This window comes from Dipodomys ordii, unplaced genomic scaffold, assembly GCF_000151885.1.
Source record: "Dipodomys ordii isolate 6190 unplaced genomic scaffold, Dord_2.0 Scaffold100, whole genome shotgun sequence".
In the NCBI taxonomy this organism is placed as follows: Eukaryota; Metazoa; Chordata; class Mammalia; order Rodentia; family Heteromyidae; genus Dipodomys; species Dipodomys ordii.
This window is the reverse complement of record NW_012267316.1, coordinates 7,152,818-7,165,652: the sequence shown is the minus strand read 5'-3', so window position 1 is coordinate 7,165,652 and position 12,835 is coordinate 7,152,818. Positions and strand designations below refer to the sequence as shown.

Sequence of the window (12,835 nt, the reverse complement as noted above, 5' to 3'; positions counted from 1 at the left end):
TAATGCTGAACATGAGTGTGCTATAAATAGCAATTACACATCATGAAAGAACAACAAAACACACCAGGAGAATGGCGAGTGCTGACGTCTGCATTCACTTGTGTAAATTAGGGATGAAAGCATGAAGTCATGCCTAGAGAGGGCATAGTAGTTCACACAACAGACTACAATTTTAAGATTGTTTCAATGTGCTCTTGGGAGCATTTCAAGTCTCCTGAGTGGGGCTCATTGGGACGCAGGACAGAGGGCACTGGAACACATCCGGCAGCCTGTTGCCTCTGTAGGACCCTGGGAAGCATGGACAGCCATCCTCATCACCCCTCCCTACCAACTGTCATTTGAACCAATGATGAAAAATTAATTTTCAACCTTCTAGGGAAATAAAGACAAAATTAAAATGATCAACAACACAAACATTACTTCCATTTATAGTTGAGAAGTTATAAATGCAAATAATTTCTTGTCTACTAAAATTTTAATGACTACCTCAGCTGGTGCCCATGGAGAACCCGGGAGAGCTGTTCTCAGGAAGGAATCCCTTCCCTGACCTTGAACCTACACATCATCTGGTGAACTCTGCTTCTCCCACCACCTGGTCTCCAGAGATACTTCCCAGTGCCTGCAAATTAGTTTTCCTTGCTCTCCTTCCTGCTCCCCAAAGGAACATCAGAGGGTGACCAAGCACCAGCTGTGCCAGGAGGCAGAATTCCTGGGCTTTACATGGGTAGAAGGTCTTGGCATACCTTCTATTAATAGATGAAACTCCTTTGTAGTTCATCTCTGATTCTTTTACACTGATTTTTTTTTTTTTCTGGTACTGAGGCTTCAACTCAGGACCTGGGTGGGCAATGTCCATAAACTTATTCCCTCAAGGTTAGTGCTCTACCATTTAAGCCACCTCTCCTTCTGTGTTTTGGTGGTCAACTAGAGATAAGAGTCTCACAGACTTTTCTGATTAGGCTGGCTTTGAACCGTGATCCTCATATCCCAGCATCCTCATATCCCAGCCTCCTGAGTAGCCAAGATTATAGGTATGAGCTACTGACACCTAGTATGCACTGATAGTTTTTGAATTTGAGGCTAGCTTTAATGATGCTTTATGATCAGAAAGGCTAAGTGGCCAGGTGAATGACAGTTTGCCTTCTTAGAAAAGGTAGGCTGAGGAAATATTTTTATTATTAGATGGGTTACAGAAAAACAGGATGTAACTATGTATGTATGTATGTATGATCTCTATCTTTTTTTGGACTGATTCTGGTTTCTGTTCCTGAGCATTTGTGCTCAAAGTTAGCACTCTAACCACTTGAGCCACAGCTCCACTTCTGACTTTTTGGGTTGTAAACAGGAGATAACAGTGACACAGACTTTCATACCCAGGCTGGCTTTGAACTGTGATCCTCAGATCTTTGCCTCCTAAGTAGCTAGTATTACAGGTGTGAGGCATCAGCACCCAATTCCCCTTACATATTTTTAAGTTGTGACTACTCTGTCTATTTGATAAAACAAGAGCATATTCACATTAGTGAAAGTCCTTATCTAGTCAGAATTCTGTTTTTCTTTGATAAAGCCACTGACAGACTTTATGCCATCAAGTAGCAGGGTTTTAGCAAATCTTTAGGAGTTAAGAGGCATTCCATTAGGACTGACCATAAAAATCATTAATTCCTCAACTGGAATTGAATGGAAATGACAGATCAAATGCAAATACTAAATTCTGTTCAGTCTCCCTGTATTCATGGTAACCACACAAGTTTCCTCTGTTTTGAAGGAGGCCATCTGTTTTTGCTTGAAGTCCTAGTGATTCATCACAACTAAGTATATATAGTAATTGTAATGCATGAGTATTTGGAAAAACATTAGGTAGTAAGTTGTAGGTAGAAGCCTGGTATCTTGCCTATAGTCCCTAAATGGGGCTACAAAACAATCTCTGCAGACCTCCTTTGGCTGGTAGACCTGGTAGTGCTTCTCGGCAGGCCTGTGTGTGGGTCACACTGTCCTGAGAAATCATCACTACACGAACCTGAACATCTCTGGAAATCAGTAAAAACTGTTAACTAGTCCAAAGATGAGCTCTGGCTTCATAGGACAAAATACACTAGGAAACAATGTACAATGACCATACATGTGTCCAAATAAAAACTTCCTCTCCCATGTACTTCTGCTCCATAAAATTATCTATTACACTCAGATTTGACAAAGTTATCTTAATCAGTTTTTAATAATAATTTTAAGTGGATGAACAACTATGGAAAGGAAGAAAGCACTTCTTTAATAAAATCAATTGATAAGTCTTCTGAAAAAATGAAATACTCCAAATGAACAAAGACTAGTCAAGTATGATTACAGCCTATTTTCTTTATATATTAAACACTCAAAAGCTAATTTTAACCTTCAAGAGATCTTTTCTCCCTGTAACAGTTCTAGTTTTCCAGTGGGTGCTTAAATCTCCACCTACTCTTGGAGGTACTTACCAGAGAGCGGGAACTCTGCCGGGACGGGGGCAGGAACTGGCGCACATTTGTGGGGGTCTCCTTTTCAATAGAATGTCGTCTCTGTGGTGGCTGCCGTCTCTCTGGCTGGGGTGTTGATGATATAGGCAAGAATTTTGGAGGCTCTAAAGATTTAACCAAATAGATGAACTGTCTACAAAACAAAAACCTTAGATTTCCGAATTATCTAACAGAATATCCTTTGTCATTTATTTCACTAGAGGGATATTTTTAAGGTGCTAACAGTCATGAGGATTGCCACCAAAGATCCTTTGTAAGGCAAACTTGCAATAGAAAAAGCAAGGAGCTGAGCATGTGGAACATGCTTGTAACACTTGGGAGGCAGAAGCAGAAAGATTTAGAGTTGAGGTCAGCCAGAGAAAGGGTAGTGAAATCTTACCTCAAAAACAAACAAGGAGCTGGGAAGATAGCTCAGTGGTAGAGCGCTTGCCTTGCATGCATGAGGCCCTAGGTTCGATTCCTCAGTACCACATAAGCAGAAAAAGCCAAAAGTGGTGCTGTCATTCAAGTGGTAGAGTGCTAGCCTTGAGCTGAAGAGGTGAGGACAGTGACCAGGCCGAGTTCAGGCCCCATGACCAACAAAACAACAACAAAAAAACACAAAAAAAAACAAAAAAAAAACAAGCCAGGAACAGGCAGCTCACACCTTTAATCTTAGCTACTCAGGTAGCTGAGATCTGAGATCACAGAAGCCAGCCTGAGCAACAAAGTCCAGGAGACTCTTATATAACCAATTAACAGCAGAAAAAGCTAGAGGTGAAATGGTGGTTCAGGGGTAGAGCATTAGCCTTGAACAAAAAAGCTCGGGGACAGGAAAAAAGGGTTAGGTCATGGATCAAACTGTATAGCACATGTCTCAGACATTGTTTTAAAAACACATAAAGAAGCTGGGCATCAGTGACTCATGCCTGTAATCGTAGCTACTCAAGAGGCTGATCTGAGGACCAAGGTTCAAAGGTAGCCCAAGCAGGAAAGTCCCTTGAGACTTTTATCTCCAATTAACCACCAGAAAACTGGAAGTGGTGCTGTAGCTCAAATGGTAGAGCACTAGTCTTGAGCTGAAGAGCTGAGGGTCAGTGTCCAGGCACAGAGTTCAAGCCCCATAACCAACAAAAACAAACAGCAACAACCAAAAAAACCTACATATAGATATGTATACTGTATGGCCAATAAGACTCCCAAAATTCTCAAGTGTATGTTCTTCTTACATTTTTTTTCTTATGAGTATAAAATAAGAAAACACTTTGTCTATTAAGACAGTTTGTCTTTAGACTTAAGGCTTCATACTGAAAAAACTCCCAACCAAACAGCTTTGATGTTACAATTATACCTTTCTTCTCCTTTGTCTCATCATCTTTTTCCCTCCCTCCCTCCCTCCCTCCCTCCCTTCCTTCCTTCCTTCCTTCCCTTCCTACCTCCTCTTTCTCTCCCGCTTTTCCTTTTTCTATGCTGCTGGGGCTCATGCTAGGCAAGTGCTCAAACTGTTGAGATTCTCTAGCTCAAGGGAGACTTTCCTTGTGACATTCCCACACATGTTCAAATGAATTCTAATCAAGCTCACTCCCCTACCACTCTCCCTTACTCTGTCCCCACTTCTTAAAACAATTTCAACAGGGTTCATGGCACTATTTTATTTATTTATGTATTATGCCCCCTTTGCATTTAAAGTTTGTGTGAAGAAATCTACTGCCGTTGTAAGTTGTTTGTCTCTTCTCTTTTGTAGGTGTTAATATTCTTTCTTTATTCTGTATATTTAGTGCTGCGATTATTAAATATCTAGGGGTGTTTTTCTTCCGGTCTTGCCTATTTGGTGCTCTGTAATCTTCTCCCATATGAATGATAACCATTTTCTTGAGGCTGGGGAAGTTTTCTGCTATTACTTTTTGAATAGGTTTTCAATGCCTTTAGCTTGTATTTCTTTCCTTTATCTATACTAATGACTTGTAAGTTTGATCTTTTGCTAGAGTCCAAGAGATCTTGTAATTCTACTCATATCTTCCAAGTGTTTTTTAAATGTTTGACCCATCTAATTACTCTGCCTTACCTTTGACCTCTGATACCCTATTTCCAACTTGCCCTATTAGCTAGACCTTTGATTGAGTTTTAAAAAATGATCTTGGTGATTGAAGTCTTCACTTCCAGGATTTTAATTTGATTTCCCCCCATCAAGATTTCTTTCTTTTTTTTTTGGGTCCGGTCGTGGGGCCTGAACTCTGGGCCTGGACGCTGTCCCTCAGCTCTTCAGCTCAAGGCTAGAGCTCTACCACTTGAGCCACAGTGCCACTTCCGGCTTTTTTCTTTTTGCTTATGTGGTGCTGGGGAATCGAACCCAGGGCCTCATGCATGTAAGGTAAGCGCTCTACCACTGAGCCACCTTCCCAGCCCCCCCCTCAAGATTTCTATGTCTTTATTGAACTCTCCTTTTATATGTTGAATTGCCTTATTTATTTCATTTATCTGTTTGCTCTCTAGTTGTTTGTTCATATGATCTTTCTATTCATTCAGGTATTCAAACATTGTCTCTTTTATTTCATTGACTAATCCTGTCATCATTTTACAGAATACACTGCTTTAATTTTCTGTCTTTTCACTAGCACCTAAGTCCTTTTTTAGTGGACTTGTTGATTTTTGAGGAAGACCTGAACTTGGTGATTGTTTTTCCACAGGGATTCACACATATGGGGAGATTTCAGTCTCCTAAAAACATGGAACATTTCATCCTTGAGTAAGGGCCATGATAAACTCTGTATTGCTCCAATTTTAGTATATGTGCTGCCAAAGTATGCACACTTGTGATGTTTTAAAGGCGAATAGTTCTGCATTTCCCCTTTTGAAAGCATAAGGAGACATTAGACATAAAACATACTGCCACTGTTTGATTCAATATTCCCTCCTACTCAACATTGACTGCTTAGAAGTAGTCCGGAGGAAAGTCAGAGTTAAGGTTAAGTGGGATCCATATATTTGGATTATCCCATCAAGAGAAACCACTAAAGGAAGACAAAGGACATAAATTGCACAGTCAAGAAAAGATAAAGAGCTAGCAGTGTAGCTCAGCAGTAGAGCATTGGCCTAGCAAGTGCAAGACCCTGAGTTCAAACACCAGCATAGCCAAAAAATAGTGGGGGAGGGGGAGAACGAGGGAGAAGGGGAAGAGAGAGAGAGAGAGAGAGAGAGAGAGAGAAGTTTCTAGAACCTGAAAGATCCATTACATTATTTAATTGGGTCTCTATAATATTTAACTGGCTGGCTAAACACTAATTATAGATAATAACCCAAGCCAACTCTTACTGTTCTTGATATAATCTGTTTAAGTAACTGAAATGCTATGTAAAGAATTTTAACCATTAAATTCTCTGGTGTATGCGCAACTAAGTCAACATTCTAAGAATATCTTAATATACAATTCATGCTCAATCCTATCTAATAATTTCATAAATGAAAAGGATTACTAAAAGCCTTTAGAAATTCTTTAATTTTAGGTATGTGTGTTCAGAGTCTACCATTTAATAAGAGTTATACAGATTTTTAGTAGTTATATCTATGTGGGCATGGTTGTGTGTGTGGTGGGCCAGGTGATTGGAATATAATTACTTAGGCTTCTAAGCTTGAATTCAGACAAGGAGGTAATAAATACAACACATGCATACACTGTTGACATATTTTTATATTATCTATATATGTTATCTACAAACGTGAGTGTATCTGATCTATTGCAAGTTAAGAAAACCTAAGGCTGTGAATGCAGCCTAGGAAAATAACTGAGTTGTCGTGGTACTGAGTTTGTCCTCAAGACTTGGAGCTTGCTAATAAGTGAGTGCTTCATTGTGTAAGCCATGCCTGTAGCAGAGTTAGTTTTTTATACCCCGAATGACAAAAGGAGAACCAGGAGATTTTGTAGGCAAAGAGCATTTTGTAAGGCATGGGCTCTGGCTTGCTGTGGACCACAATACTCACTCTTCCTGGTGCACACGGCCTCCAGTACTGGGTCCTCAAGAATAGAGGGGGACACACTGCTGCTGCTGGTTGACTTATGCAGAGTTTCTTCCTGAGGAAGGAGAGATTTCCTCACTTTAGTGTTTCCATGCTATTATTCAACCGCCTTTACTATCGAACAGTCAACAAATTATAATGTCAAAGGTTCAAGGCAAGAATAAAATGAACTACAAGGGATCTAAAATTAGGCCTGAGTTTGTGTCCTAGCTTTGCCCCAGTAGAGTGAGCAGACAATGAACAGGTTTCTGAGTTTCGTTGTTTGTAAGAATTAATGAAAACAATGCATTCAAAATGCTTAACAACCAAACCTATTATCTGGTTAGCAGTGTCATTATCTGTAAAAATATTAGTGAATAGATAAATGTAAACATTACAGAAATGGCAGTGAGTCTATGAACATGTCTACACTATGCCAAGCAAAATGGAAGGTTCTAATACTAGTGAGAATACTGTTTTTTACCAAGCTTGAATGAGATACAATATTTTCACATTAAATGCCTTACATCGTGACAGGAGATACACATTACCTAAAAGAAAACTAAGTTCATGCCACTATAAAACTTCTAAAATACTAAATAATTCTAAATATAGAAGGAAGAAAATCAAGTAAATATGCTAATCCATGACTATGGGAGATAGTGAAAATTCTCTGATATTTTTAGCCAAGTTGTCTTAATTAGTCAATCACTAAAAATTGAGCTCTCCTAAATTAACCTATTACTGAAATCATTAGTCTCAAGAAAGTTGCAATATAAAAGATCGAGTCAAAACCACATAGTTAAAAAAAAAAAAAAAGCTAGCTACTCAGGAAACTGGGATCTGAGGATTGAGGTTTGAAGCCAGCACAGGCAAGAAAGTCTGTGAGACTCTTATCTCCAATTAAGCACCCCAAAAAGCCAGAAGTGGAGCTGTGGCTCAAGTGGTACAGTGCTAGCCATGAGCAAAAAAAGCTCAGGAAGAGCACCCAGGCTCTGAGTTCAAGTCTTAGGACTGACGCGTGCGTGCGTGCATACAGACACACGTGCGCGTGCACACACACACACACACACATACACATACACACACACACACACACACAAGAAGATTTTAACCACAGTGATTGCTACACTTTTGGGACTTACCAAGGAGCACAATAAAGCATTTAACAAAGCCTTTATCCCATATATGATGTTGGCCATAAAAATTGCAAAAAAAAAATCTTAGAAGTGATTACAATAATCTTTTGTTTATAGAAAGTCAGAAGGTAAAAGAAATATAAGCCAAGGGCCAAGACTCTCTTTCAGGAAGACAAAGGAGTCTTTCCTAGCACCCCTAATAATCATCTGATGAGGTGGCTGCTGCTGTCTGAAACAGGGCCGGCACCTGCTTGCCTCCCAGATTCTTCAGCAAAGTCTAATTTACATGTGGTTATCTCTGCTACTGATAAGGGAGAAACACATGATTTTTCTTTATTCATAGATGGAACTAGATTGTAAAATAAAACTTGTCTTTAAAATGCTATCATATTTACTTCTGTAAGAAAGCAAAAACAATGGCTCTCTGAATCTGTCAGAATGAATTTTTTTTAATAAGGAAACAAAATTTCAATAGTTCTATGTTAACCAACTGAAATACCAAGGAAAAGTGGAAAATGAGAAGGTGTCAGGCTCAGAGTCTGATGCATGGAGCCAGAAAGCACTTGTGCTCACAGGGATCCTCGCATTCCAGCTGTGCCCTCTCAGGTTTATTGTATACTTGCGTCTTTATATTCTTGTTGTCTTACTGACCACTTTTTCCTGGCTGGGGTTCATTGTCTCTTCTTCAGCCTGGTTTCTAAAATCTGCTTGCTTGTGCTGGCTGATTGCAGGAATGGTTCCATCACTCATGAGATCAGGCTTTTTGAGTTCAGAATTGTGGCTGAAGGAGAGCTGCCTGTAGCTTTCCTTTGCTCCCAGGTGGCACTGTTACTTAATCTAACTCACTTATTTTCCTAAAAAGAAGCCCAAGAAAGTCTCAGACCCAGCTCCTTTGCTTACCTTTGTTACCAGAAGCCTGGGTATCACAACAACCAAAACTAATCTTTTATTTAAACAGAGTTATTTCCCCAACTCCTCCCTCTCCCCTGCCCCCGAATTTGTAAAGTTCATTTTCAACAGTGTCTTGTACATCTCACTGTTACAATGGATCCACCCGTATCCTTATTTCAGCATTTTGTTATATCCCTTCTCCTCCCTAAATTATAAAAATGCATATATAAGATGCAGGACACTGAAGGGAAGTGATGGTAGGAGTAAAACATAGGAGGAGGTAACAATGCTTGATAGGAAATGTACTCATTACCCTACTGATGTAACTATAACCCCTCTATACAGTATTGTTACTGTGTGTGCGTGTGTGTGTGTGTGTGCGTGTGTGCGCGCGCGTGTGTGTGTGTGTGTGTGTGTATATATATATATATATATATATATATATATATAGTTGCTTGAGATAAGCTAAGGGAAGTGACTGAAGATAAGCCAGAAACTATGAAGCTACATTTCTAGGAACTGACAAAAGACCCAGTATAGGAGGTCTGGCGAAATCGTGGATGGTTTTTCTAACTTGGTCTCTACCTTTCTAGGGGCTTAGTTTTCTCACTGAAAATGAGTATGATGGACAAAATTTCTAGGCTTTCAGTTAATTTTTTTTTAAATTCAGGAATTCTTACACAGTGCTGCTTGAAATATTGCCAAGTTTATGGACAAATAACTTTGGAGTTAGATGTGGGTTTCCAATATGACTGTCACAAATGCTATCATTTACAACTATTTTTGTTCCCTTATTTTTTTAAAGTAAAAATGAAATAATTGTTCCCTTTTCTTTGGGAGGAGGAGAGAATACTGTGAGTTGAACTCAGTGCCTTGTCCTTGCTAAGCTAGTATTCTATCTTTGAGCCATGCCGCTAGCTGCTTTTTGCTGGTTATTTTTGGAGATGGAGTCTATTGAACTTTTCTGCTGAGACTGGTCTCAAGCTAAGACCCTATGGATTTGGCCTCCAAGTAGCTCAATTACAGGTGTGAGCCACCTGCACCTGGCTCTTATTCTTTATATAAGGACCACAGCCACTTTCTAATGTTTTAGCAAAGTGAAATTGATATGTAAAGTCTAGCTCAGAGTTAACACTGTAAAAAGCAACTATTATAGTTCCCTTTAAGAAACTTCACAGTATCTATGTACCGAAAGCTATAAAAAATATGCAGTCTTTCATTTAGCAAGTGGAATTCTAGAAATATTCTGAGAACCAAATGTCTGTAAAAATTTAACAAAAGAGTGCCACAACAGTATTGCTATTTATAATGGCAGAAAACTGGAAACAAGTTGTTCCAAAAGAAAGGACTGAGCGAATAAAATATGGTTAGCTAAACTGGGCCCTGGTGGCTCACGCCTGTAGCTACTCAGGAGGCTGAAATCTGAGGATCACAGTTCAAAGCCAGGCTGGGCAGGAAAAGTCCATGAAGCTCTTATTTCCAACCAGAAGTGGCAATGTGGCTCAAGTGGTAGAGCACTTGCCTTGAGCTGAAGAGCTCAGGAACAGTGCCCAGGCCCAGAGTTCAAGCCCCACGACTGACCAAAACAAACAAACAAACAAGCCAGAAGTGGAGTTATAGCTCAAGTGGTAGAGCATTATTAGCCTTGATTGGAAAAATCTAAAGGACAGCATCCAGACCTTGAGTTCAAGTCCCAGTACTAGCACAAAAAAACAAAACATTAAAAGATTTAATGAGACACATGAGATCATGCATGTAGAGATTTTTGCAACAGGAGTCTGGTGGTGGCTAGAAGACATTTCCTGAGACGTTAAGAAAAACCATCTCACTTGGATGACTGTCTGATGAGGGAGAAATTCACTCCTGCCTGTTAGCCCTAATGTGAGAAGGGAATGGAGTGACTGGACTGTAGTGCTGCTGCTTCCTCCCCCAGGGGAGGTTCTGGCTTGGCCTTCTGCCATTTCAAAGGCTGCAGCACACAGGGTGGGCAAAGAGGCCTGTGCAAGGTGCATCAGAGACAGGGGGGGACTCACTGGTAAAAAGCTCAGTGTCAGCTAAGTGCTGCCACTTCCTAGTGGAACACTTCCTCTTAGGATGGAAAATGAATTGTACAAGGCTCTACCAGGCCCTAGCAGATGGGGAAGCGGTAGTGGTGGTGTGTGGTCAGGGCTCTGATGCCCAGTTCTGTTTCTTGCTGATGGATGCTACTTCTGTGTAAGTCTGCTTTAAGAAAAAGTTTTACTGCTTACAAAAATGATCTAGAAGCCTCTCCATAACTGGGAGGGAAGGATGAGAAATGAGGAAGTTGGTGATAAAAATTGAGAGAAGGAAAAAAAGAAGGGTCAGACTTCTTCACAATATCCCTTTATTTGGTGTCTGTAGCCCTGAGTGTTGACTGTGCAGTCTTACTTGGGAATTCACTTGGTCAATCAACAGAGCCACCAGATACTGTGGAATCTGATCCTGTGGGGAAGATTCACTGCAGGACAAACCTGGCTAGCAGAGCGAATGATGTGATCCCCCTCTGCCTGTCTGATACCCCCACCCCAATTTCTCAAATACATTTTTTTGGTTGGTCTGTGAGCCAGTACTGGGACTGAAATTCAGGGCTTGTGCTCGCACTTGGTTTGTTCACTCTAGGCTGGCACTCTACCTCTTGAGCTACATCTCTACTTCCACATACCCCAAATTCTCAAACTGAGGCTTCTCCAGCTCCTCTGGATACTGAAGTCCCTGAACTTCTGCAGTGGTTAGTCACATACCCTAAAACAGTGCTCACTAAACACTTGTAATAATTCTGAGATATATGGATTTTATTTCCTAAATTATAAACAACTAGAGGGCAAAAGATTAATATTTCTGCCTTTATTTCTTTAATTCTTGTTGAAAACATTCAGTAAATATTTGACTGGGAAAAAAACTGATGAAGAGAACAAATAGGAAGAGGATGAAAAAATATGTTAAAGTTGGGCGCCAGTGGCTCAAGCCTATAAACCTAGCAACTCCCAGGGGGCTGAAATCTGAGTTCTGTGGTTCAAAGTCAGCCCAGGCAGAAAAGTCCATGAGATCTTATCTCTGATTAACCACCAAAAAGCTGGAAGTGGAGCTGTGCTCAAGTTGTAGACCTCTAGCCTTGAACAAAAAAGCTCAGGGTCAGTGCCTGGACCCTGAGTTCAAGACCCAGGACAGTCATTCACACACACACACACACACACACACACACACGCACACGCACACACACGCACATGCACACACACACACACACACACACAAATATGTTAGGACAGAGGGAATAAAAATTATTAAAAACATGAATGTTAGTCTGCATAATGTGATATGGGACATATCTAACAGCCATATTTGCTGCCATTATTAGATAGCAAACATAACCAGAAGTAAACCAATCTTAGTTACTCACTCCCCAACACCAAAATAAATGCAGGAATGGGCTGAAAGTGGAAGAAGAATACCCTTCCAGAAAATTAGGAAGGCAGGATTCCTCAGTGCCTTTTCCAATTTTACATTTCTGGGGAAGAGCTGCCAATTTCCAGAGGAGACATGAAGATTACCAAGTCAACCTCTGTATCAGGTAAAAGATAGGAGGGATCAATTCTCTGTTGTATTCTATAAACTATCTACCATACAGGTTGATACTAAAAGTAGTAATATATTGCTTGACTTTCTATCGTGCAAGTTAATCTCAAGTTAATTGTGGTCTTGAAGGTTAAAACATGGGAAGAGACGAAGCAGCAGCTGTAGGTACTGGCTGAGAACTTGAGTCAGACTCTCACCTCAGAGTCCGAGCTGTCAAGCTCCGCCAGGGTGGGGGCTTTGAGGAGCTTCTTTCGCTGCACAGGTGCCTGCTGGGTGGCACTGAGCCCATTTTCTTTTGTCTGTGATGATAAGGCTCCATTCACTATAGATGATTCTCCCACATTCTTTGGAGATTCTGAGGCATTGACATCTGGTAAGGGAAAAGCAAAAGCTTACCTTTCCTTAGGCCAGCAAGGGTAATTGTTGAAAGGACATACTATGTGACAGCATACTTTCATGTCTCCTACCCCCCACAGCCTCCCCCCAAGATGCTTGAGACAATGGCCTTGTCTGTGCATATGAGACTTTGTTTTTTAAAGAAATAAACTGTCAGAGTCAACTGAAGGAAACTTTAACATGAATAATTACATGTTATATTCAGTTTAGATTCAGAGTTGGGAGAACTCCTATAGATGACTGACTGAATTGCTATTTGCAAGTGAAAGAACAGGGCTCAGAACTAGCTCTACCTTGGGGCTGGGAAGGTGGCTCAGTGGTAGAGCGCTTGCC

At 40.5% G+C, this 12,835-nt stretch overlaps 1 protein-coding gene across 2 annotated transcripts in view; it reads right to left on the bottom strand.

The window, feature by feature from the left end:
* The window catches only part of Spire1 (spire-type actin nucleation factor 1), a 131,582-nt gene that overhangs the window by 10,831 nt on the left and 107,916 nt on the right, over nucleotides 1-12,835 (bottom strand). For both annotated transcript variants that reach the window (XM_013027186.1, XM_013027187.1), the window contains exons 8-10: nucleotides 12,304-12,476; nucleotides 6,468-6,558; nucleotides 2,472-2,614 (exon numbers count right to left, since the gene is read on the bottom strand). In XM_013027186.1, the coding sequence (XP_012882640.1) occupies nucleotides 2,472-2,614; nucleotides 6,468-6,558; nucleotides 12,304-12,476 (407 nt within the window). The remainder of the gene's footprint in view (nucleotides 1-2,471; nucleotides 2,615-6,467; nucleotides 6,559-12,303; nucleotides 12,477-12,835) is intronic.